Source organism: Pseudophryne corroboree, chromosome 6 (assembly GCF_028390025.1).
Source record: "Pseudophryne corroboree isolate aPseCor3 chromosome 6, aPseCor3.hap2, whole genome shotgun sequence".
Taxonomy (NCBI): Eukaryota; Metazoa; Chordata; class Amphibia; order Anura; family Myobatrachidae; genus Pseudophryne; species Pseudophryne corroboree.
This window is the reverse complement of record NC_086449.1, coordinates 27,008,980-27,036,209: the sequence shown is the minus strand read 5'-3', so window position 1 is coordinate 27,036,209 and position 27,230 is coordinate 27,008,980. Positions and strand designations below refer to the sequence as shown.

Below are 27,230 nucleotides of genomic sequence, written 5' to 3'. Positions count from 1 at the left end.
CTCTCTGTAGTGACAGCCTGCATTACTTCCTGTGACTGATCCCTATCACTCACTATCTGTAGTGACAGCCTGTATTACTTCCTGTGACTGATCCCTATCCCTCACTCTCTGTAGTGACAGTCTGCATTACTTCCTGTGACTGATCCCTATCACTCACCCTCTGTAGTGACAGTCTGCATTACTTCCTGTGACTGATCCCTATCACTCACTCTCTGTAGTGACAGCCTGTATTACTTCCTGTGACTGATCCCTATCACTCACCCTCTGTAGTGACAGCCTGTATTACTTCCTGTGACTGATCCCTATCACTCACCCTCTGTAGTGACAGCCTGTATTACTTCCTGTGACTGATCCCTATCACTCACTCTCTGTAGTGACAGCCTGTATTACTTCCTGTGACTGATCCCTATCACTCACCCTCTGTAGTGACAGCCTGTATTACTTCCTGTGACTGATCCCTATCACTCACCCTCTGTAGTGACAGTCTGCATTACTTCCTGTGACTGATCCCTATCACTCACTCTCTGTAGTGACAGCCTGTATTACTTCCTGTGACTGATCCCTATCACTCACTCTCTGTAGTGTCAGCCTGTATTACTTCCTGTGACTGATCCCTATCACTCACCCTCTGTAGTGACAGCCTGCATTACTTCCTGTGACTGATCCCTATCACTCACTATCTGTAGTGACAGTCTGCATTACTTCCTGTGACTGATCCCTATCACTCACTCTTTGTAGTGACAGCCTGTATTACTTCCTGTGACTGATCCATATCACTCACTCTCTGTAGTGACAGCCTGTATTACTTCCTGTCACTGATCCCTATCACTTACCCTCTGTAGTGACAGTCTGCATTACTTCCTGTCACTGATCCCTATTACTTACCCTCTGTAGTGACAGCCTGCATTATCTCCTGTCACTGATCCCTATCACTTACCCTCTGTAGTGACAGTCTGCATTACTTCCTGTGACTGATCCCTATCACTCACTCTCTGTAGTGACAGCCTGTATTACTTCCTGTGACTGATCCCTATCACTCACTCTCTGTAGTGACAGCCTGTATTACTTCCTGTCACTGATCCCTATCACTCACCCTCTGTAGTGACAGCCTGCATTACTTCCTGTGACTGATCCCTATCACTCACCCTCTGTAGTGACAGTCTGCATTACTTCCTGTGACTGATCCCTATCACTCACTCTCTGTAGTGACAGCCTGTATTACTTCCTGTGACTGATCCCTATCACTCACCCTCTGTAGTGACAGCCTGCATTACTTCCTGTGACTGATCCCTATCACTCACTCTCTGTAGTGACAGCCTGTATTACTTCCTGTGACTGATCCCTATCACTCACCCTCTGTAGTGACAGCCTGCATTACTTCCTGTCACTGAACCCTATCACTTACCCTCTGTAGTGACAGTCTGCATTACTTCCTGTGACTGATCCCTATCACTCACTCTCTGTAGTGACAGCCTGTATTACTTCCTGTGACTGATCCCTATCACTCACCCTCTGTAGTGACAGCCTGCATTACTTCCTGTCACTGAACCCTATCACTTACCCTCTGTAGTGACAGTCTGCATTACTTCCTGTCACTGATCCCTATTACTTACCCTCTGTAGTGACAGCCTGCATTATCTCCTGTGACTTATCCCTATCACTTACCCTCTGCATTACTTACCCTCTGAACGGTATTATATGCCACCCGTGTCACTCACCCACTTTTGTGACAGACTTGTTCAGGATCGGTGCCAGTGATGGATCTAGATCTTCCTGGACGTTCTGTAGAAGTGCTGGGGTCCCAAACTGGATAGCTTGTTCAAGGGTGCGCATGAAATCCGGCGTCTGCAGGTCAATCACTTTAAGCCCCTACATGAAACATAATATACGTTATGGTAAGAACTTACTGTTGATAACAGTTTTTCTCCTAAGTCCACAGGATCCACAGGATAACATTGGGATATGATGACGCGACAGCGGATTTGCACCAATCGGTCAAAGCTTTTCGGCCTCCTCACATGCAACGGGCCCGTCCATATATCCCAGCCTCCTGGCTCAGGCAAATCAGTTGTTTTCCAAAGCTCAAGGCAGGAGCATCATGTAGAGCCCTGATCAGGCGAGAAGAACACACATGCACACTCTTCCGTACAAGAAGGAAGAGGTTAGTGAGTAAAAGGATCCTCAAATCAGGTGCGTCAGGGTGGGATCCCTGTGGAACCTGTGGACTTAGGAGAAATACTGTTATTAACGATAAGTTCTTACCATAACGTATATTTCTCCTGCAAGGTCCACAGGGTATCCACAGGATACATTAGTGTTGGGGGACGCTCCTAATTGGACAGGAGAATCCTTCGCCCGAATTAAGCGTACTGAGAGGCAAAGGTATCCATGGCATAATGTCTAATGAATGTGTTAATGGAAGACCATGTGGCTGCCTTACACATCTGTTCTGCTGAAGCACCACGTTGTGCTGCCCATGATGGACCTACCTTACGAGTTGAGTGAGCAGAGACATTAGCCAGAACAGGGAGATCAGCCTGAGAATATGCTTCTGAAATCGTCATCTGAAGCCACTTTGCCAGTGTCTGCTTATCAGCAGGAAATCCCCTCTTGTGAAATCCGTTGAGAATGAAGAGAGAATCGGTCTTTCTGATGGCACTGGTACGACCCACGTAGATCCTTAAGGCACGGACTACGTCCAAAGATGCATCTCCCGCAGAAAGGCCCGGTACATGGAAAGCCAGGACTACAATTTCTTCATTAAGGTGGAATTTAGACACCCAGATTTAGTTCTGAGAACTGGTCTATCTGGATAATATATCAGAAATGGAGGACGACATAACAATGCCCCTAAATCTGAAACTCTTCTAGCTGAAGCCATGGACAGAAGAAAGAGAACTTTAGCTGTCAACCATTTAAGATCCACTCTTTTAAGTGGCTCAAATGGGGCAACTTGAAGGGCCTTTAGAGCTAAACTTAAGTCCCAAGGCACTGTAGGAGGAACAAAAGGAGGTTGAATGCGCAGCATTCCCTGGAAAAAAGTGCGCACATTCTGTAGGTTGGCAATTTTCTTTTTGAACCATACAGTCAATGCTGACATTTACACTCTCAAGGAAGCCACCTTCAAACCTTTATCCATTCCTGCCTGAAGGAATGCTAGGATTCTGGAAACTCTGAAAGACCTGGGGTCAAATTTCTGGTCACTACACCATTGTCATATTTGGTGATAAACGCGAGCTGAGGAAGGTTTGCTTGCTCTGAGCATAGTTTGATTTACCTGTTGTGAGAATCCTCTTGACTTCAGGATAGAGTTTTCAATAGCCACGCCGGTAAAGACAGTCGATCCAGATGCCTGTGATAAGAAGGACCCTGCGTCGGTAGATCTGGACGTTGAGGTAGTAGGAATGGAGCATCCATCGACATTCTCTGCAGATCTGTGTACCAATGTCTTCTGGGCCAAGCAGGAGCTATTAGTATCACGGCACCCCTTCCATGCTTTATCTTTCTCACCACCCTGGGTAATAAGGTGATTGGAGGAAACACATAAGCCAGATGAAAGTCCCATCTCACCGACAGGGCATCCACAAAGATCACTTTGTGATCCTTTGTTCTTGATCCGTATGCTGGCTCTTTGTGATTCTGACGGGATGCCATGAGATCTATCTCCGGCAACCCCCATCTAACGACCAGGGTCTGGAAGACTTCTGGATGTAGAGCCCATTCGTTTGCATGAATGATGTGCCGACTGAGAAAATCCGCTTCCCAGTTTAGGACTCCTGGAACGAATACTGCGGACACGGCTGGAAGATGAAGTTCTGCTCACTTTAACGTGTGACTTACTTCTTTCATTGCTTTCTGGCTGCAAGTTCCTCCCTGATGGTTGAGGTACGCTACTGCTGTCGCATTGTCCAAGCGGATTTGGACTCGTTTCCCCTGAAGGATGTCCTTTGTCTGATTCAACGCTATGTATATGGCTCGGAGTTCCAATATATTTATTGGTAGACGACTTTTTTCGTTGGTCCACTGCCCCTGGAAGCTATTTCTTCCTGACACTGCTTCCCAGCCCTGAAAGCTGGCATCCGTTGTCAGAATTTCCCAATCTGATATCCAAAAGGGTCTCCCCTTGTCCAGATGGGATGTCTGTAGCCACCAGGCTAATGGCCTTCTTACTTTCTGAGTAAGGACTATAGTCTGTGTTTTTAATGTCTGATGAAAACCATTCCATTTGGTAAGGATCAGATGTTGCAGCGGCCTTGAATGGAGCATACTCTACCATGTCGAATGTGGACACCACCAATCTCATCACAAGCATTGCTGCGTGAATGGGTAACTTCCGACTGAGTAGAAGCTCCTGAATCCTTAACTGAAGTTTGGCTATTTTGTTCAGAGGTAAAATTACTCTCTGAAGGTTTCGAATCCAATACAGCCCCTCCGTGAGTCATCCGCTGTGACGGAACCAGAGACAATTTTGCCCAATTTATGAGCCAACCGTGCTTCTGGAGACACTCTATTGTCTGTTGCAGATGACACAGGAGGAATTGCTTAAATGCAGCTTCGTTCTTCGTCTGCTGAACCACTCTGTCAGTCCCTCCATTGGTAACCAGTATTCTACCGTGTTAAAATAAGAATTTACTTACCGATAATTCTATTTCTCGTAGTCCGTAGTGGATGCTGGGGACTCCGTAAGGACCATGGGGATAGCGGCTCCGCAGGAGACTGGGCACAAAAGTAAAGCTTTAGAACTACCTGGTGTGCACTGGCTCCTCCCCCTATGACCCTCCTCCAAGCCTCAGTTAGGATACTGTGCCCGGACGAGCGTACACAATAAGGAAGGATTTTGAATCCCGGGTAAGACTCATACCAGCCACACCAATCACACCGTATAACTCGTGATCTAAACCCAGTTAACAGCATGATAACAGAGGAGCCTCTAGAAAAGATGGCTCACTACAGCAATAACCCGGTTTTTTGGTAACAATAACTATGTACCAGTATTGCAGACAATCCGCACTTGGGATGGGCGCCCAGCATCCACTACGGACTACGAGAAATAGAATTATCGGTAAGTAAATTCTTATTTTCTCTAACGTCCTAAGTGGATGCTGGGGACTCCGTAAGGACCATGGGGATTATACCAAAGCTCCCAAACGGGCGGGAGAGTGCGGATGACTCTGCAGCACCAAATGAGAGAACTCCAGGTCCTCCTCAGCCAGGGTATCAATTTTGTAGAATTTTACAAACGTATTTGCTCCTGACCAAGTAGCTGCTCGGCAAAGTTGTAAAGCCGAGACCCCTCGGGCAGCCGCCCAAGATGAGCCCACCTTCCTTGTGGAGTGGGCATTTACAGATTTTTGGCTGTGGCAGGCCTGCCACAGAATGTGCAAGCTGAATTGTACTACAAATCCAACGAGCAATAGTCTGCTTAGAAGCAGGAGCACCCAGCTTGTTGGGTGCATACAGGATAAACAGCGAGTCAGATTTTCTGACTCCAGCCGTCCTGGAAACATATATTTTCAGGGCCCTGACAACGTCTAGCAACTTGGAGTCCTCCAAGTCCCTAGTAGCCGCAGGCACCACAATAGGTTGGTTCAGGTGAAACGCTGAAACCACCTTAGGGAGAAACTGAGGACGAGTCCTCAATTCCGCCCTGTCCGAATGGAAAATCAGATAAGGGCTTTTACAGGATAAAGCCGCCAATTCTGACACGCGCCTGGCCCAGGCCAGGGACAACAGCATGACCACTTTCCATGTGAGATATTTTAACTCCACAGATTTAAGTGGTTCAAACCAATGTGACTTTTGGAACCCAAAAACTACATTGAGATCCCAAAGTGCCACTGGAGGCACAAAAGGAGGCTGTATATGCAGTACCCCTTTTACAAACGTCTGAACTTCAGGGACTGAAGCTAGTTCTTTTTGGAAGAAAATTGACAGGGCCGAAATTTGAACCTTAATGGACCCCAATTTCAGGCCCATAGACACTCCTGTTTGCAGGAAATGTAGGAATCGACCCAGTTGAATTTCCTCCGTCGGGCCTTACTGGCCTCGCACCACGCAACATATTTTCGCCAAATGCGGTGATAATGTTTTGCGGTTACATCCTTCCTGGCTTTGATCAGGATAGGGATGACTTCATCCGGAATGCCGTTTTTCCTTCAGGATCCGGCGTTCAACCGCCATGCCGTCAAACGCAGCCGCGGTAAGTCTTGGAACAGACAGGGTCCTTGCTGGAGCAGGTCCCTTCTTAGAGGTAGAGGCCACGGATCCTCCGTGAGCATCTCTTGAAGTTCCGGTTACCAAGTCCTTCTTGGCCAATCCGGAGCCACGAATATAGTGCTTACTCCTCTCCATCTTATCAATCTCAGTACCTTGGGTATGAGAGGCAGAGGAGGGAACATATACACTGACTGGTACACCCACGGTGTTACCAGAGCGTCTACAGCTATTGCCTGAGGGTCCCTTGACCTGGCGCAATACCTGTCGAGTTTTTCCCAACGGTTTATAATCATGTGGAAGACTTCTGGGTGAAGTCTCCACTCTCCCGGGTGGAGGTCGTGTCTGCTGAGGAAGTCTGCTTCCCAGTTGTCCACTCCCGGAATGAATACTGCTGACAGTGCTATCACATGATTTTCCGCCCAGCGAAGAATCCTTGCAGCTTCTGCCATTGCCCTCCTGCTTCTTGTGCCACCCTGTCTGTTTACGTGGGTGACTGCCGTGATGTTGTCCGACTGGATCAACACCAGCTGACCTTGAAGCAGAGGTCTTGCTAAGCTTAGAGCATTGTAAATGGCCCTTAGCTTCAGGATATTTATGTGAAGTGATGTCTCCAGGCTTGACCATAAGCCCTGGAAATTCCTTCCCTGTGTGACTGCTCCCCAGCCTCGCAGGCTGGCATCCGTGGTCACCAGGACCCAGTCCTGAATGCCGAATCTGCGGCCCTCTAGAAGATGAGCACTCTGCAACCACCACAGGAGGGACACCCTTGTCCTTGGTGACAGGGTTATCCGCTGATGCATCTGAAGATGCGACCCGGACCATTTGTCCAGCAGGTCCCACTGGAAAGTTCTTGCGTGGAATATGCCGAATGGGATTGCTTCGTAGGAAGCCACCATTTTACCCAGAACCCTTGTGCATTGATGCACTGAGAGTTGGCTCGGTTTTAGGAGGTTCCTGACTAGCTCGGATAACTCCCTGGCTTTCTCCTCCGGGAGAAACACCTTTTTCTGGACTGTGTCCAGGATCATCCCTAGGAACAGAAGACGAGTCGTCGGAACCAGCTGCGATTTTGGAATATTGAGAATCCAATCGTGCTGCCGCAACACTACCTGAGATAGTGCTACACCGACCTCCAACTGTTCCCTGGATCTTACCCTTATCAGGGAATCGTCCAAGTAAGGGATAACTAAAATTCCCTTCCTTCGAAGGAATATCATCATTTCGGCCATTACCTTGGTAAAGACCCGGGGTGCCGTGGACCATCCATACGGCAGCGTCTGAACTGATAGTGACAGTTCTGTACCATAAACCTGAGGTACCCTTGGTGAGAAGGGTAAATTGGGACATGAAGGTAAGCATCCTTGATGTCCCGAGACATCATGTAGTCCCCTTCTTCCAGGTTCGCAATCACTGCTCTGAGTGACTCAATCTTGAATTTGAACCTCTGTATGTAAGTGTTCAAAGATTTTAGATTTAGAATCGGTCTCACCGAGCCGTCCGGCTTCGGTACCACAACAGTGTGGAATAATACCCCGTTCCCTGTTGCAGGAGGGGTACCTTGATTATCACCTGCTGGGAATACAGCTTGTGAATGGCTTCCAAAACTGTCTCCCTGTCAGAAGGAGACATCGGTAAAGCCGACTTTAGGAAACGGCGAGGGGGAGACGTCTCGAATTCCAATTTGTACCCCTGAGATATCACCTGAAGGATCCAGGGGTCTACTTGCGAGTGAGCCCACTGCGCGCTGAAATTCATTGAGACGGGCCCCCCACCGTGCCTGATTCTGCTTGTAAAGCCCCAGCGTCATACTGAGGGCTTGGCAGAGGCGGGAGAGGGTTTCTGTTCCTGGGAACTGGCTGATTTCTGCAGCCTTTTTCCTCTCCCTCTGTCACGGGGCAGAAATGAGGAACCTTTTGCCCGCTTGTCCACGAAAAGACTGCGCCTGATAATACGGCGTCTTCTCATGTTGAGAGGCGACCTGGGGTACAAACGTGGATTTCCCAGCTGTTGCCGTGGCCACCAGGTCTGAAAGACCGACCCCAAATAACTCCTCCCCTTAATAAGGCAATACTTCCAAATGCCGTTTGGAATCCGCATCACCTGACCACTGTCGTGTCCATAACCCTCTACTGGTAGAAATGGACAACGCACTTAGACTTGATGCCAGTCGGCAAATATTCCGCTGTGCATCACGCATATATAGAAATGCATCTTTCAAATGCTCTATAGGCAATAATATACTGTCCCTATCTAGGGTATCAATATTTTCAGTCAGGGAATCCGACCACGCCAACCCAGCACTGCACATCCAGGCTGAGGCGATTGCTGGTCGCAGTATAACACCAGTATGTGTGTAAATACATTTTAGGATACCCTCCTGCTTTCTATCAGCAGGATCCTTAAGGGCGGCCATCTCAGGAGAGGGTAGAGCCCTTGTTCTTACAAGCGTGTGAGCGCTTTATCCACCCTAGGGGGTGTTTCCCAACGCACCCTAACCTCTGGCGGGAAAGGATATAATGCCAATAACATTTTAGAAATTATCAGTTGTTATCGGGGGAAACCCACGCATCATCACACACCTCATTTCATTTCTCAGATTCAGGAAAACTACAGGTAGTTTTTCCTCACCGAACATAATACCCCTTTTTGGTGGTACTCGTATTATCAGAAATGTGTAAAACATTTTTCATTGCCTCAATCATGTAACGTGTGGCCCTACTGGAAGTCACATTTGTCTCTTCACCGTCGACACTGGAGTCAGTATCCGTGTCGGCGTCTATATCTGCCATCTGAGGTAACGGGCGCTTTAGAGCCCCTGACGGCCTATGAGACGTCTGGACAGGCACAAGCTGAGTAGCCGGCTGTCTCATGTCAACCACTGTCTTTTATACAGAGCTGACACTGTCACGTAATTCCTTCCAACAGTTCATCCACTCAGGTGTCGACCCCCTAGGGGGTGACATCACTATTACAGGCAATCTGCTCCGTCTCCACATCATTTTTCTCCTCATACATGTCGACACAAACGTACCGACACACAGCACACACACAGGGAATGCTCTGATAGAGGACAGGACCCCACTAGCCCTTTGGGGAGACAGAGGGAGAGTTTGCCAGCACACACCAGAGCGCTATATATATACAGGGATAACCTTATATAAGTGTTTTTCCCCTTATAGCTGCTGTATTGTTAATACTGCGCCTAATTAGTGCCCCCCTCTCTTTTTTAACCCTTTCTGTAGTGTAGTGACTGCAGGGGAGAGCCAGGGGAGCTTCCCTCCAACTGAGCTGTGAGGGAAAATGGCGCCAGTGTGCTGAGGAGATAGGCTCCGCCCCTTTTTCGCGGACTTTTCTCCTGCTTTTTTATGGATTCTGGCAGGGGTTAAAATTCATCCATATAGCCCTGGGGGCTATATGTGATGTATTTTCGCCAGCCAAGGTGTTTTTATTGCTGCTCAGGACGCCCCCCCCTAGCGCCCTGCACCCTCAGTGACCTCAGTGTGCTGAGGAGCAATGGCGCACAGCTGCAGTGCTGTGCGCTACCTTGGTGAAGACAGGACGTCTTCTGCCGCCGATTTTCCGGACCTCTTCTGTCTTCTGGCTCTGTAAGGGGGCCGGCGGCGCGGCTCTGGGACCCATCCATGGCTGGGCCTGTGATCGTCCCTCTGGAGCTAATGTCCAGTAGCCTAAGAAGCCCAATCCACTCTGCACGCAGGTGAGTTCGCTTCTTCTCCCCTTAGTCCCTCGATGCAGTGAGCCTGTTGCCAGCAGGTCTCACTGAAAATAAAAAATCTAAAACTAAACTTTTCACTAAGCAGCTCAGGAGAGCCACCTAGTGGGCACCCTTCTCGTTCGGGCACAAAAATCTAACTGAGGCTTGGAGGAGGGTCATAGGGGGAGGAGCCAGTGCACACCAGGTAGTTCTAAAGCTTTACTTTTGTGCCCAGTCTCCTGCGGAGCCGCTATCCCCATGGTCCTTACGGAGTCCCCAGCATCCACTTAGGACGTTAGAGAAATATAAAATACTTTTACTTACATACAAGGCTATTAACCAAACTGCACCATCATACATCTCCTCACTCATCTCAAAATATCTCCCTACCCGACCTCTCCGCTCTGCACAAGATCTGAGTCTCTCATCCACGCGTATTACCTGTTCCCACTCAAAATTACAGGACTATACCCGGGCTTCACCCACTCTGTGGAATGCCCTCCCACGCACAATAAGACTTTCCTCTAGTCTCCAAACCTTTAAACGTTCCCTGAAAACTCACCTCTTCAGGCAAGCCTATCAAATTCCAGACCCACCCACATAACCTTCAGTGCTTCCCTATCCAGTTACATCCCCTCTGTACAGTATACATAACCTCACATATTTTGCCTTCCAACATTGCTGGATGATCATATCATACAACCCATTAAGAACCTTTGCAATCTGGTGGACCATTATGCAAGAGGTAGCATCTATCCTTGTGTATCAATGCCTATTTCCCTATAGAGTGTAAGCTTGTGAGCAGGGCCTTCCTACCTCTATGTCAGTCTGTTTTACCCAGTTTTATTCTATTACTGTTGTTCTAATTGTAAAGCTCAACGGAATATGCTGCGCTATATTAGAAACTGCTAATAAATAATAAATAAATTCCTGAGACTGTGCCGGGATTAAAAGATCGTCGAGGTATGGAAAAATTCTTATCCCCTGCTGGCGGAGATAAGTTGCCATTACCACCATAATTTTGGTAAATACTCTGGGAGCTGTGGTCAATCCGAATAGTAGGGCCTGGAACTGAAAATGCTGTTGGAGGATAGCGAACCTGAGATAGCCCTGCCCCTTCAGCGCTATAGGAACATGTAGGTAAGCATCCTGTATATCCAGAGACACCATAAAATCTCCTGGCTCCATGGCCAAAATGATGGAACGAAAAGATTCCATATGAAAACGAGGTACCCAAATGTATTTGTTCAGCATTTTTAGATTGAGTATGGGCCGGAACGACCCATTTGGCTTCTGGACTAGAAACAGGTTGGAGTAGAAACCCTGTCCTCGTTGTGCAGGAGGAACCGGATTGATTACTCCTGACTGAAGCAATTTCTGAACTGCCTCTTGCAAAGCCCTGGCATTCGTCTCTACCAAAGACAGGCTGATACAAAAAAACCTTTGAGGAGGGTTTTTCCTGAAAGCAAAGGCATAATCGTGAGATACCGCTTCTTGCACCCAGGCAAGAAGCGGCTACTGCTGAAACGGATACTTGAGAGGCAATGGTAACCATGGCCCTCATTCCGAGTTGATCGGTCGCAAGGCGAGTTTAGCAGAGTTACACACGCTAAGCCGCCGCCTACTGGGAGTGAATCTTAGCTTCTTAAAATTGCGACCGATGTATTCGCAATAATGCGATTACTAACTACTTAGCAGTTTCAGAGTAGCTCCAGACTTACTCTGCCTGTGCGATCAGTTCAGTGCTTGTCGTTCCTGTTTGACGTCACAAACACACCCAGCGTTCGCCCAGGCACTCCCACCGTTTCTCCGGCCACTCCTGCGTTTTTTCCGGAAACGGTAGCGTTTTCAGCCACACGCCCCTGAAACGCCGTGTTTCCGCCCAGTAACACCCATTTCCTGTCAATCACATTACGATCGCCGGAGCGATGAAAAAGCCGTGAGTAAAATTACTTTCTACATAGCAAAGTTACTTGGCGCAGTCGCAGTGCGAACATTGCGCATGCGTACTAAGCGGATTTTCATTGCGATGCGATGAAAAATACCGAGCGAACAACTCGGAATGAGGGCCCATATCCAATGCTGCTTCTTCTAAGAATATTGCAGCCTGTTTAATATGTGCATCAAGGGATTTTTGCTCTCTAGATGTCATTGAAGTTTTCCCTTCCAATGCATCCGCCCAGGCCGCCACTGCTTTAGCCATCCAGGCTGAAGCCATGGCAGGTCTATTGATTGCCCCACACATGGAAAAAATTTCTTTTTTAGCAAACCATCCACTCTCCTATCCATGACATCATTTAATGATGCTGAAGGCAGAGGTAATGTAGAATTTCCGCACTAATCGAAAAATATGCATTTCTACTTTAGGGGCCACCTCCCTCTTTAAACAGTCCCTAGCCGGAAGAGGATAATTGGAACTCCATTTCCTAGGAACTCTAAATTTCTTACTGGGCGTAGCCCAAGCCTCTTCCATAATTTCCGTCAGCTGTTCTGATCCAGGAAACTCAGTCTTAACTGTTTTGGGACGTTTAAATAAAGGTGCCTTGGATTTTAACACAGGCTCTGCTGATTCTTCTCTGGACAGAATGGCTTTCATTGCAATAATCAACTCAGATATGTCCACTGATCTGAGACCTTCTTCCTCATCTTCATATGCATAACCAGATTGTTAAGAGTCTTCTTCCTCTGATGAATCCTCATCTGAAACATGTGTAAACTGTGAAGATGTTGTTTTGGGTCTATGTGATTTACTTACCACTGGCTTTTCAGCCTGCTTTTGTTGAGAGGCTATTGCTTCCCCTGCTGGAAATGAAAAAACGCTGGTGGAACGCTGCACATAAGGGTTAATAGTGTAACCTATCCCTTGTACAGAAGTTGGAATTATCCACTCAGCTATGCTGGATAATGTCTGTGCAAACATAGCCCATGGGGGATCAACTTGCACCTGCGTCTGCCTTTAATTTTTTCAAGAGACTTTGGTGAAAGCTAAAACAATTTACACACAACCCATCCTGAAACAGATTCTGAGAAGTTAACCCAGCTTTGCATGACAAACATGAAATGAGTGTTGGTGCTGCTGGAGTGTATTTTCCTCACCCTTGCCGCTCTTAGACGTGATAAATAATCAGACACTTACACAGTGTACAACACAATTTGTGACTGTAATCACTTTAAGCTGTGTTAAAGTGACATACAATCCGACCCTACCCTGCTATGCACCAGCATTGAGGATCGGAATAGATAGAGTTAAAACTGACAGAATTATAGCAAAGTCAGCAATCAAACTAGCAGTCAGTCACAGGTTATACATTAGGATAATAAGCAATATGAGCACATAATCAACTACAGATACATTTCAAGTATATAGGAGAAACATATTATTACTGCATTACTTTATAAAAGTTTGAACCGTATTAACATAGTAACATAGTATCTGAGGTTGAAAAAAGACAATTGTCCATCGAGTTCAACCTATTTGTGGTGTCCTATGCATGATGATTTGACTAAAATTTCTGACTGATGCTGCTGTCAGCCATTGCATTTTATCCCTATTTATAGTAACTATAATGCATGACTATGCACCATACCCCTGGATATCCTTATCCAATAGGAATTTATCTAACCCATTCTTAAAGGTGTTGACAGATTCCGCCATTACAACTCCCTCGGGCAGGGAATTCCAAACACGTATTGTCCTTACCGTGAAAAAGCCTTTACGCCGTATTGTGCGGAATCTCCTTTCCTCTAACCTGAGCGAGTGTCCACGAGTCCTCTGTGTTGATCTAACCAAAAACAGGTCCCGCGCAAGCTCTGTGTATTGTCCCCTTATATATTTGTAGATGTTGATCATATCCCCTCTTAGTCTCCGCTTTTCCAATGTAAACATGCCTAGTCTTTCAAGCCTTTCCTTGTATTCCATCGTCTCCATGCCCTTAATTAGTTTGGTCGCCCTCCTCTGTACCTTTTCAAGCTCCAGGATATCCAGGTATTCAGACGCATAGCGAAAGAAACCACAGTAATATTATCAGACTCATATGCATTATGCACTTATCCAACTATTCATACTCAAAAGGTAGATAGAGACTAAGTGCTGTATAATCCATACTCAGTAGAGTGGGATACATGGAGACTTACCCCGCTTCCAGGATCGATCAATACGTTTGAGAACGCTGAGTGGATCCAGATGCTATTAGTGTACACCACTGCTCCGTGAACCTATAGTGAACACAGACGTCCAAGTGAACACTGACGCACCAGTCACACAGCCGCCTATGCTGCGACTGGGTTCCTTAGTACACAGCGTTTCGGACGGAAGCGGGAAAACAGTTCATGGCGGGAGACTCGGAGGAAACTGGTCATGAAACGGGGGGAGGGGCGACCAGGGGAGCATCTAACTCCCCACTGCTGACATCAACCCTATGGATTGCGGCCTCATACTACCCCTGGAGCCTAAGATCCCTAGGGCCTAGCACTGGTGCACCCAAGGTGGCAGCTGCGTCAGCGACTGTTTCGTAGTCTCCTCCCAAACAGTGCGGCTGTGTCCGTGTTACCCCTCTAAGCGGAACCGATGCCTTACCTTCTCCCCGTGCTCCGGCCACAGCCTGGTAACGTCTGCTGTCTGCTGGACCTGCTAGTTTTATCCGACACAGACGGCTGCCGGAACAGCACTGTACTCGTGGGTAAGCGTTTTCGCGACCCAGCGGAGAGTTGTTGGAGCGACTCTCTCTTAGGTACGTATAAGACGCTGTTTAGAAAGATCACTCAGAAAAAATAGTAAGACTATAAAAATAAAATAAGAAAGCTTAGGACTGCTAAAAACCAGCAGCCCTCTGACCATGGTCCGGCTCCTGCCGTAACAAACAAAAAACTGATTTGCCTGAGCCAGGAGGCGGGGATATATGGACGGGCCCGCTGAATGCTGGGAGGCCAAAAAGATTTGACCGTTTGGTGCAGATTCGATGTCGCTCCAACATATCCCAATGTTATCCTGTGGATAAACTGTGGACCCTGCAAGAGAAATCAAAATAGTTATTCAATAATTTCCAAATGATAACCAAACCAGGACAGGTGAGGAATGGCCAGTCTTACCTGAGCAGACTCCATGCTTTTAATCCATTTAGTGGCTTGTCCCTGCGGATCTACCATCAGTGGCCACCTAAACAAAGGTGACATTGTATGTCAAAGCTGGAAGTGTGACAGAGATCTGACTAGAGACAGGCAGAAAGCTGGAAGTGTGACTGAGCACTGACTAGAGACAGGCAGAATGCTGGAAGTGTGACTGAGCACTGACTAGAGACAGGCAGAGAGCTGGAAGTGTGAATGAGCACTGACTAGAGACAGGCAGAGAGCTGGAAGTGTGACTGAGCACTGACTAGAGACAGGCAGAGAGCTGGAAGTGTGACTGAGCACTGACTAGAGACAGGCAGAGAGCTGGAAGTGTGACTGAGCACTGACTAGAGACATGCAGAATGCTGGAAGTGTGACTGAGCACTGACTAGAGACAGGCAGAAAGCTGGAAGTGTGACTGAGATCTGACTAGAGACAGGCAGAAAGCTGGAAGTGTGACTGAGCACTGACTAGAGACAGGCAGAGAGCTGGAAGTGTGAATGAGCACTGACTAGAGACAGGCAGAGAGCTGGAAGTGTGACTGAGCACTGACTAGAGACAGGCAGAAAGCTGGAAGTGTGACTGAGCACTGACTAGAGACAGGCAGAAAGCTGGAAGTGTGACTGAGCACTGACTAGAGACAGGCAGAAAGCTGGAAGTGTGACTGAGCACTGATTAGAGACATGCAGAAAGCTGGAAGTGTGACTGAGCACTGACTAGAGATCGACAGAAAGCTGGAAGTGTGACTGAGCACTGACTAGAGACAGGCAGAATGCTGGAAGTGTGACTGAGCACTGATTAGAGACATGCAGAAAGCTGGAAGTGTGACTGAGCACTGATTAGAGATATGCAGAAAGCTGGACGTGTGACTGTGCACTGACTAGAGACAGGCAGAATGCTGGAAGTGTGACTGAGCACTGACTAGAGACCGACAGAAAGCTGTAGGTATGACTGAGCACTGACTAGAGACAGGCAGAAAGCTGGAAGTGTGAATGAGCACTGACTAGAGACAGGCAGAAAGCTGGAAGTGTGAATGAGCACTGACTAGAGACAGGCAGAAAGCTGGAAGTGTGAATGAGCACTGACTAGAGACAGGCAGAAAGCTGGAAATGTGACTGAGCACTGACTAGAGACAGGCAGAAAGCTGGAAGTGTGACTGAGCACTGAATAGAGACAGGCAGAAAGCTGGAAGTGTGACTGAGCACTGACTAGAGACAGGCAGAATGCTGGAAGTGTGACTGAGCACTGACTAGAGACAGGCAGAAAGCTGGAAGTGTGACTGGGCACTGATTAGAGACAGGCAGAGAGCTGGAAGTGTGACTGAGCACTAACTAGAGACAGACAGAAAGCTGGAAGTGTGACTGAGCACTGACTAGAGACAGGCAGAGAGCTGGAAGTGTGACTGAGCACTGACTAGAGACAGGCAGAAAGCTGGAAGTGTGACTGAGCACTGACTAGAGACAGGCAGAAAGCTGGAAGTGTGACTGAGCACTGACTAGAGACATGCAGAAAGCTGGAAGTGTGACTGAGCACTGATTAGAGACATGCAGAAAGCTGGAAGTGTGACTGAGCACTGATTAGAGACATGCAGAAAGCTGGACATGTGACTGTGCACTGACTAGAGACAGGCAGAAAGCTGGAAGTGTGAATGAGCACTGACTAGAGACAGGCAGAAAGCTGGAAGTGTGAATGAGCACTGACTAGAGACAGGCAGAAAGCTGGAAGTGTGACTGAGCATTGACTAGAGACAGGCAGAAAGCTGGAAATGTGACTGAGCACTGACTAGAGACAGGCAGAAAGCTGGAAGTGTGACTGAGCACTGACTAGAGACAAAGCGTATGCTGGAAGTGTGACTGAGCACTGACTAGAGACAAAGCGTATGCTGGAAGGGTGACTGAGCACTGACTAGAGACAAAGCGTATGCTGGAAGGGTGACTGAGCACTGACTAGAGACAAAGCGTATGCTGGAAGTGTGACTGAGCACTGACTAGAGACAAAGCGTATGCTGGAAGGGTGACTGAGCACTGACTAGAGACAAAGCGTATGCTGGAAGTGTGACTGAGCACTGACTAGAGACAAAGCGTATGCTGGAAGTGTGACTGAGCAGTGACTATAGACAAAGGGTATGCTGGAAGGGTGACTGAGCACTGACTAGAGACAAAGCATATACTGGAAGTATGAATGAGTACTGACTAGAGACAAAGCGTATGCTGGAAGTGTGACTGAGCACTGACTAGAGACAAAGCGTATGATGGAAGTGTGACTGAGCACTGACTAGAGACAAAGCGTATGCTGGAAGTGTGACTGAGCACTGACTAGAGACAAAGCGTATGCTGGAAGTGTGACTGAGCACTGACTAGAGACAAAGCGTATGATGGAAGTGTGACTGAGCACTGACTAGAGACAAAGCGTATGCTGGAAGTGTGACTGAGCACTGACTAGAGACAAAGCGTATGATGGAAGTGTGACTGAGCACTGACTAGAGACAAAGCGTATGATGGAAGTGTGACTGAGCACTGACTAGAGACAAAGCGTATGCTGGAAGTGTGACTGAGCACTGACTAGAGACAAAGCGTATGATGGAAGTGTGACTGAGCATTGACTAGAGACAAAGCGTATGCTGGAAGGGTGACTGTGAGCACTGACTAGAGACAAAGCGTATGCTGGAAGGGTGACTGAGCACTGACTACAGACAAAGCGTATGCTGGAAGGGTGACTGAGCACTGACTAGAGACAAAGCGTATGCTGGAAGGATGACTGGGCACTGACTAGAGATAAGTAGGAAACTGGCTGTTGGTCAGTAACATTTCCTCATGTAGTGTGATGGCTGCATACAGTGCGTGAGAGGACTGCGGGTAGGGGATTGTTTACCTGTTCCCCCGTGTGACGATGACTCCATTGTCACTGGAAAAGCTGTCCGAGGGCAGGCCTTGCAATTTCCACTCTCGTACCATGGTGGGGCTGGACAGGAAGGTAGTCAGAGAAAACTGTGGAGAGCAGGGAACCAACATCTCCCGCACCTGGAACCAACAGAAATGTCCCGTTTAACTCTGAGTATTCACACAGATTGTGTAGGTGGTACAGTGATAAATTCACCAGTGGATAGGTGTAAGTGGGGGTGTGGAGGACAGTGGATGAATTCACCAGTGGATCAGTGTAAGTGGGGGTGTGGAGGACAGTGGATGAATTCACCAGTGGATAGGTGTAAGTGGGGGTGTGGAGGACAGTGGATGAATTCACCAGTGAATAGGTGTAAGTGGGGGGGTGACGGACATTGGATGAATTCACCAGTGGATAGGTGTAAGTGGGAGTGTGGTGGACAGTGGATGAATTCACCAGTGGATAGGTGTAAGTGGGAGTGTGGTGGACAGTGGATGAATTCACCAGTGGATAGGTGTAAGTGGGGGTGTGGAGGACAGTGGATGAATTCACCAGTGGATAGGTGTAAGTGGGGGGGGGGGGGTGACGGACAGTGGATGAATTTACCAGTGGTTTGGTGTAAATGGGGGTGTGGTGGACAGTGGATGAATTCACCAGTGGATCAGTGTAAGTGGGGGGGTGGTGGACAATGGATGGATTTACAATTGGATGGGTGTAAGTGGGGGTGTGGTGGACAGTGGATGAATTCACCAGTGGATAGGTGTAAGTGGGGGTGTGGAGGACAGTGGATGAATTCACCAGTGGATAGGTGTAAGTGGGGGGGTGACGGACAGTGGATGAATTCACCAGTGGATTGGTGTAAATGGGGGTGTGGTGGACAGTTCATGAATTCACCAGTGGATCGGTGTAAGTGGGGGTGTGGACAGTGGATGAATTCACCAGTGGATCAGGGTAAGTAGGGGTGTGGTGGACAGTGGATGAATTCACCAGTGGATAGGTGTGATAGGTGTAAGTGGGGGAGTGGAGGAAAGTGGATGAATTCACCAGTGGATAGGTGTAAGTGGGGGGGTGACGGACAGTGGATGAATTCACCAGTGGATAGGTTTAAGTGGGGGTGTGGAGGACAGTGGATGAATTCACCAGTGGATAGGTGTTAGTGGGGGTGTGGTGGACAGTGGATGAATTCATCAGTGGATAGGTGTAAGTGGGGGTGTGACGGGCAGTGGATGAATTCACCAGTGGATATGTGTAAGTGGGGGTGTGAAAGACAGTGGATGAATTCACCAGTGGATAGGTGTAAGTGAGGGTGTGGCGGACAGTGGATGCATTCACTAGTGGATCAGTGTAAGTGGGGGTGTGGTGGACAGTGGATGAATTCACCAGTGGATAGGTGTAAGTGTTGGTGTGACGGACAGTGGATGAATTCACCAGTGGATAAGTGTAAGTGGGGGTGTGACGGACAGTGGATGAATTCACCAGTGGATATGTGTAACTGGGGGTGTGACGGACAGTGGATGAATTCACCAGTGGATAGGTGTAAGTGGGGGTGTGGAGGACAGTGGATTAATTCACCAGTGGATCAGTGTAAATGGGGGTGTGGTGGACAGTGGATTAATTCACCAGTGGATCAGTATAAGCGGGGGTGGAGGACAGTAGATGAATTCACCAGTGGATTGGTGTATGTGGGGGTGTGGTGGACAGTGGATTAATTAACCAGTGGATCAATGTTAGTGGGGGCGTGGTGGACAGTAGATTAATTCACCAGTGAATCAGTGTAAGTGGGGTGTGATGGACAGTGGATGAATTCACCAGTGGATCGGTGGAAGTGGGGGTGTGGTGGACAGTGTATGAATTCACCAGTGGATTGGTGTAAATGGGGGTGTGGTGGGCAGTGGATGAATTCACCAGTGGATCAGTGTAAGTGGGGGTGTGGTGGACAATGGATGAATTTACAAGTGGATAGGTGTAAGTGGGGGTGTGGTGGACAGTGGATGAATTCACCAGTGGATAGGTGTAAGTGGGGTGTCGTGGACAGTGGATGAATTCACCAGTGGATCAGTGTAAGTGGGGGTGTGGGGGACAGTGGATGAATTCACCAGTGGATCAGTGTAAGTGGGGGTGTGGTGGACAGTAGATTAATTCACCAGTGGATAGGTGTAAGTGGGGGTGTAGAGGACAGTGGATGAATTCACCAGTGGATATGTGTAAGTAGGGGTATGGTTGACAGTGGATTAATTCCCCAGTGGATAGGTGTAAGTGGGGGTGTGGTGGACAGTGGATGACTTCACAAGTGGATCGGTGTAAGTGGGTGTGTGTTGGACAGTGGATGAATTCACCAGTGAATCGGTGTAAGTGGGGACGTGTTGGATAGTGGATGAATTCACTAGTGGATCAGTGTAAGTGGGGGTGTGGAGGACAGTGGATGAATTCACCAGTGGATCAGTGTAAGTGGGGGTGTGGGGGACAGTGGATGAATTCACCAGTGGATCGGTGTAAGTGGGGGGGTGGTGGACAGTGGATTAATTCACCAGTGGATAGGTGTAAGTGGGGGTGTGGCGGACAGTTGATGAATTCACCAGTGGATAGGTGTAAGTGGGGGTGTGGCGGACAGTTGATGAATTCACCAGTGGATCGGTGTAAGTGGGGGTGTGGACAGTGGATGAATTCACCAGTGGATCAGGGTAAGTAGGGGTGTGGTGGACAGTGGATGAATTCACCAGTGGATTGGTGTAAGTGGGGGTGTGGTGGACAGTGGATGAATTCACCAGTGGATCAGTGTTAGTGGGGGTGAATAGGACAGTGGATGAATTCACCAGTGGATTGGTTACATGGTTCTGGAGAGGCCTTTACCACAACAGTCTATATAGGCACAAATCACCTCATTGGTCCAGATGCTCAAGATTCCCTTACGGTAGCTGGAGAGGAAGGGGCCCATGTACGACAGGAAGGCCGAGGCAAGGAGACAGTCGCCAACTAGGAAGCCCAGGTCTTGCTCTAGACCCTGCATGGGAGAGTGGTAAGTTATTATTATGGGAAAAGCCTTACACAGTAACACTCAGCATACGTAGAGTAAGAAGATACAAGACTGACCTTCACCGTCTCCTCCCAGCGAGATTTCTCCCCAGCCAGTCCTGTCACCAGTGTCCCCGCTCTCTGTAGCTTCACCTCCATCAGTTCAGCCTCTTCTCTGAGCTGCTCCTTCTGTGCCAGCTTCTCATCGTACTGCATCTTCAGCTGCTCCAACCGCTCACCCACCTGTGACACACACAGCCTGGTAAGTACATGCCCAGCGAAGGATTAAGCGGCCTGGTGCTCAAATTAGCTGGGACAGGAGATACAAAGACTGGTGACTACTTACCCGGCAGAGGGTGTGCACAGCCCGACACTACAGGCAGACGTTTGACCCCACTACCTGGTCTCAGCCACACACCGCACTTTAGTAATACTTGTATTGAGTTAGCAAGCTTTTTAGACGTGCGCCATGTTACTGTACCTCTCTCAGCTTATTCTGAGCTTCTGCCAGCGACGCCTGTTTCTCTGCCAGCTGTGCCATTGCCGCATTCATACGAGCACGTTTTGGTTCCACCACGCGGAAAATACGACCGTACATCTATTAAGAGGGAAAGATCAGGGCTCAGGAGGTCTCACAAGCGAATCTACAAACCCTGCTAGGCCTAAAAACCTCAACCATGTGGTTCCCATTCATTCATGATAATGTGTCTACCTCCATAGCCCGCACCCACATGCAGAGAGACCGGGCAGCCAGAGACACTCGGCCAACAATGTCTGGAAAGAAATCTGTCAGGACACAGTACTGTCCAATCTTCTTCAGGATCCTCTCCGAGATATTGTCCTTGTCAAAGTTAATGAGCTGTTTGATGAAGTTGGGCTCTCCTGAGGATTGATGGAACACACACATGGTAAGCAGATTCATACCTTCACTCTCCCTTCATCGGCAAATGTCTCCTCAGTAGCTAAACCCCATCCTATTCCCACTCCTCCCCAGACTCTCTGCTCTTCCCGTCTCACCTAGCTGTCTTTTGGCCTCGGCCCAGGTGGGCTCATTTCCTCTCAGGATCATGACAGCCTGCATTACAGTCTCAACCAGGGCTGGAGGGCGTCCATAAGCCTTGATCTCACTCAGGTCCTTCTTGTTCAGTGTCTCCAGGGCCTATGGGGAGAAAGTACAGAGTGTTATCAGACTCCCAGTTTCCTTGGGAAGAGGGAGGGTTAGCGCTGGGAATATGGGAATAACGTTCAGGGGATCTCACAAGTGAAGAGTTAGAGTGAAGGTGGGGTTTCTTGTGGTGATCTTGTAGTGTTCAGTAGGGTGGGAGTAGTAGACATTTACGGGGATGGAAGGGGAGAATGTCAAAACAGGAATTGGAATTTTACTAGAAGGAAGAGGAAGAGAAAGAAGAAAAGCAAGAGGAACAAGAAGAGGAGGGGGAGGAAGCAGAAGAAAAATAGGAGGAGTACGAGGAGGAGGAGCAAGAAGAGGAAGAGGGAGAAGCAGAAATCAGGTTTGTTACCCTCATGGCCTCCTCTAGAGCAGGAAGAGCTTCCTCCAGGTCTTTCTGAGCATTATCTGCCAGAGCTTTGCACTTTATCTCTTCGGCTCCGATCTTCTCACTGTGAGCTGTCACCATCTGAAAAAGAAATTGACAATGAAAGAAAACTATTTAGTATTTTAAAGACACAGAAGAAAATGAGTGAGGGAAAACAATCACAGGTAATGACTGTTGAGACCTGTGCCAGGAAACAGCTCCATAGTTGGGAAGACATGAAGAAAGTAGAACAATGGTTGGAGTTGCAAATGAAGACAATGGCCAAGATGGTATACACCTAGCTCTCTACTGATAAAAGCAAACCTTCTGCTGCTCATCGGCTTCTCTCCGCTGGTGGACTATAATGACCAGGTACTCCTCACACTGCTTCTGGAATTCAGCCACTTTACTTCTGGCGATTGCAAGCTGCTCCGACATCTTCTCCACCTTCTCCCGAGTCTCGTCAATCTTAAAGAGTCCGTTCCGCAACTTTGACGCCTTCTCGCCCAACTCTGAGCGTTTCTCATTCAGGAGCCTGAGTGCGGACACAGGACACATACCTGTAGGTACGCCGCTATACTGAAATTTTCTGGAGAATACTACTGAAGTGTCATCACATACCTTTTATATCGGGATACCACCTCCAGGTAGCTGGTTGGCGTGATATAATTCTGCCTCCTCAGTTCCATTTTCATCTTGTGCGAATATTCTGCTACAGAGCGGTGCATTGTGACAAAGATTCGGGCCACTTTCCCATTGATCTGCGGTGAGGGCACGGGGACAGGGGTCAGGACACAGAATAGAATACAGGATGCAGGGGACAGGAACAGCCAATCAGAGAGAGAGAGGCAACAAAACCTTTCAAGGATGGTGGAAGAGTAGAGGTTACAGGAGAACATGAAGGCGATGCGGAAGAGCTTTCAGGAGATGTACAATAGTTGGCGTAGAGTGACTCCAAGGGGCATTCCATTGGCCTAGGCACCAGACTCACCTCTTCCATGCTTCCGAGATCGGCTCCCTCCAGATATCTCTCCGCAACCTCCAGCAAGGCCTCTTCAGGCCACTCAGAGAACCAGTCAATGGTCGTGCAGTTAACAAGAGCTGGGTATTGGCGAATTCGATTCCTGCAGCAAATTGAGATAAAGGCGTGAAGCAGAATTGGAGGGCATGGAGCAAGCAGCGCCGCGGCTGTGGAGAGTCCTTCTCCGGCCTTTCCCCATGCTCCTGATGTCTAGGAATTATGATTACTGGGCAGAGAGTAGACATATTGAAGTGGACCTTCAATTACCGCAAAGCGTGCGCACCCATGCTCTATGTGCCTCCTCCTCTGCAAACTACAAGCACACGGCGGTGTGTGGAGAGGTACATTGGGCACAAGTCTAGACATCACATGAAGGTCCAACCTCTGACCCCAGTACAACCACCGCCTTCAGTGAATTAAACTCTACTATGCTGCTTTTAGTACTAATCAGATTATGGCGGAGGGTGAGGAGACATCAGGGTGGATTTCATTAGGTTTCACTTTTGTGTCACGGGTCAGAGGGTAAGACGTGAAAACAGGTACAAAATTCAGTCCACTTTGTGATGTGGGACTGGCCCTGTGCCCCTCCGGACAGCAAAGACATCCCTCAATAATCAATATCTCCTCCCTTTTAGTAGCAGAACTTGCAATACTTTTGATAGCATGCTGGGGGCCACCCATCGTAGGGCAAGGCCACCCAGCATGCTAAAAACGCCCCCCCCCCCCTCCGCGACCACGCTGAAATTGCGGTCGCACCGCAATTTCAGCGGGATTGCTAAAAATAGGGTAACCTCCTGCCGACATAGCCTGGCTGTGACCGCAAGAGGCCGGCATTTTTGCGATCATGCACCCGTCACGCCCACCGTTTGACTGCCGACAGCCCTGTTTTTAAGCCCCGCAACGCTCCGTCTAGGAAACGGAGCGCTGTTTCCCCCCCCCCCCCCAGCCCCGCAAACGCCTCTGCCTGATTAACAGGACGGGCCCTGCGCCTGCGCCCGTGGGGCGATCGTAAAAATTCCGGTTGGGTCGCTATTTGCGATCCAACCTGAATTAGCCCCACTGCACACTCCCTCCTATCGGGGGAGATATACTAAGCCTTTTATAGAATGATAACGTGGAGAGAGATAAAGTACCAACTAACCAGCTCCTGTCATTTTCCAAACCCAGCCTGTAACATGGCAGCTAGGAGCTGATTGGCTGATACTTTATCTCTCTCCACTTTATCACTCACACAGGCTTAGCACCTCTACCCTATTGTGTGCAGACTTCTGCTTGTTGTGAGTCATACAGAGTTAAAATACGGAGAACATTGGCAGCGGAAGGGTGTACACAACGCGTTTCACATTACACAAATGTCTTCCTGCTGTGGAGCAAATATCTGTGCACTGAGCAGACCCTCAGAGCTTCATCCTACTTTAATACATTAAACCTGCTCACCTGAAGGGGTTCCCCACAGGGCTCATGCAGAGCACGATGTGCAGATTGCTCCGCACTCTTTCCACCAGGAAGTTGAAGAGACTCTCCGGGGTGTCCGGGACGTTTTCCTCCCGACATTTTTCTTGTAGTAAGTTCCGGATCTGCGTCCCAAGAGAATGGAGCAAGTGCAGTGTTAAAGGGTGAGAAAACGAGATTTATGGAGGGTCACGTAGATGAGGACACTACCTCTTCAAACTCATCAGCCTTGTACAGATTGGGGACCTCCCCGGAACTTAATATGTTATTCACATCCTCCAGGAAGGATTCGTCTGTGATCTGAGTATCCGCCAGGAGGAAGACAGTGGGGCGGCCATCTACTCCAGCCAGTCGGTACAGTCTCTTAATGTCTGGAAAAGAAAGATGGGTTTATGGAGCAGATTATGGTGGCCGTGGTGAAACGCGAGACACAAGTGAAACACGTGAAGGCAATGTGCAGAATTGAGAAGTTATAAGAAAAGGTTTGATCTAATATCTTGGCTTACAACACCACCACGTCTTGTACTAAGTGTCTCCAGCTGTCTCACCTTCTCTGAACTCCTGCTTGCGGTACCCTCGGGTCACCTCCAGCTGGAAGACCTTGTAGTCACAAATATAGGCCGCCAGCCGTGCCAGGCTCTGCCGTCCACTGCCGCCAATGCCGATGAGCAGCATGTTTCCACGCGGCTGTCCGATCACACGCACGATGCGGGTCACTGGGGAAGGAAGTGGTTAACATGCGAGTCACTGGATGGCACAAGCAGACCAGTCTTCACCATGGAACTCTGGATCTGTCTAACCCACAGGTTCTCAAACTCGGTCCTCAGGACCCCACACGGTTCATGTTTTGCAGGTCACATGTAGATTTTTAAAAAGTGACAGTTGGTGATTCAAAGTGCAACTCCTGGGTGACCTGGAAAACATGAACCATGTGGGGTCCTGAGGACCGAGTTTGAGAACCACTAAGAGAGGTAACAGTCTACCCCTATGTTATCTGCACATTTATAGATTGTCACCGAGTGGACCAGAAGGGAATTACCATGCTGGATAGCATCGGTGAACAGGACCAGTTTCTTGGTAGATGCCCCGGGCTGCCGGCTCTGCTCCTCCAGTTGAGTCATCATAAAGGTTTTCAGGGTCTTGAAGTCTGTAATATCCTCATACACTGGGGGTTCATGCATGAAGTCACCTGGAAAGGGACAGGTTGTCTATTGTCCTATGTACAGTATGATACAATTATTTCCATCTCCCATCCTCAGACACTGTAAATGACACACCCCAAAGCTCACAGCTGCCGAAGAGAGTCAAAAAGCACAAATAGCAAAGCAAATAAAACTGGATTTTCATACTTAACGTTACATCCTTTTCTCGGACTCTGCTGAGGGACAGTGACTCTGGGCTTCCTAGAAGAATATCTGCCCTAACTAAGACTGTAACTCCTCTATAGATCCTGTATGTCCTCTCTCTGCAGGGAACTCAGGCATTGCTCTACCCAAGCCCAACAGGACAGAATCCAGATGGAAGTAGGAAGAGAGAGAAAGGAACTACAGTCTCCTGAAGGTTAACTCACTAAACACTTATTAACAAGAGAACCAGAGTGTAAAGGTGAATGAAAACTCGTTTACGCAATGAGGGCGCAGATCCGGGAGCCCACACTCAGCGCGGAAAGTTTAGCCATTTCGTAAATGACCCTTATTGTGTTTCGTAGCTTTCAATGCAGGAAGAAGTCTGAAAGGAAGGTATGACGCGTTGCATCACAACGCAACGCTGTCACGGTAGCACAATGCAGGTGTCACTGATACATCATGAGTCGACATGGCAGCAGACACTGTATTCCTGCTATAGAATGATCAGGTAAGATGAACACGTCCATTACACATAAACAGAGTCTTTCATTTAGGTGCATTATTTCTAGAAACTCACTAGTCACGGGCGTACTGGAAAGCCGGAGCATACACGAACACGTGTGTATCTGCTAAGCATACGAGAGTGTTACTTACCAAATATAGGTGGGTGTTTGCTGGGGCACAGGTTGTGGTAGTTGAGGTCAAAGAGAGAACCCAACTTTTCACTAAGAATCCCTACAAAGGCTTCAGTATCCGATGAGTCGACCAGGCGGTCGGAGAAGACCCTGCAGGGGAGACGGGAGGACTTATGTAATAATCTGGTGTGTATATCTATACGCGGAGGGCTCCACGTCTACGTCACACCCATTGTTTAACATGAGACAAGAAACCAAGTGTGCTTCTGTAAGATAATCCAATATCTCAGATCTTCCTGCAGCCTCTTCCATGTG

At 48.4% G+C, this 27,230-nt stretch overlaps 1 protein-coding gene across 1 annotated transcript in view; it reads right to left on the bottom strand.

Annotated features, from left to right (window-relative positions):
• Nucleotides 1-27,230, bottom strand: part of DNAH2 (dynein axonemal heavy chain 2) — a 261,666-nt gene that overhangs the window by 53,438 nt on the left and 180,998 nt on the right. The window contains exons 54-70 of the mRNA XM_063930819.1: nucleotides 26,935-27,065; nucleotides 25,974-26,123; nucleotides 25,483-25,650; nucleotides 25,145-25,305; nucleotides 24,920-25,059; nucleotides 23,453-23,585; nucleotides 23,083-23,222; nucleotides 22,786-22,996; nucleotides 22,447-22,563; nucleotides 21,944-22,085; nucleotides 21,639-21,808; nucleotides 21,408-21,524; nucleotides 21,005-21,169; nucleotides 20,793-20,915; nucleotides 17,906-18,054; nucleotides 15,017-15,083; nucleotides 1,719-1,869 (exon numbers count right to left, since the gene is read on the bottom strand). Of these exons, the coding sequence (XP_063786889.1) occupies nucleotides 1,719-1,869; nucleotides 15,017-15,083; nucleotides 17,906-18,054; nucleotides 20,793-20,915; nucleotides 21,005-21,169; nucleotides 21,408-21,524; nucleotides 21,639-21,808; nucleotides 21,944-22,085; nucleotides 22,447-22,563; nucleotides 22,786-22,996; nucleotides 23,083-23,222; nucleotides 23,453-23,585; nucleotides 24,920-25,059; nucleotides 25,145-25,305; nucleotides 25,483-25,650; nucleotides 25,974-26,123; nucleotides 26,935-27,065 (2,435 nt within the window). The remainder of the gene's footprint in view (nucleotides 1-1,718; nucleotides 1,870-15,016; nucleotides 15,084-17,905; nucleotides 18,055-20,792; nucleotides 20,916-21,004; nucleotides 21,170-21,407; nucleotides 21,525-21,638; nucleotides 21,809-21,943; nucleotides 22,086-22,446; nucleotides 22,564-22,785; nucleotides 22,997-23,082; nucleotides 23,223-23,452; nucleotides 23,586-24,919; nucleotides 25,060-25,144; nucleotides 25,306-25,482; nucleotides 25,651-25,973; nucleotides 26,124-26,934; nucleotides 27,066-27,230) is intronic.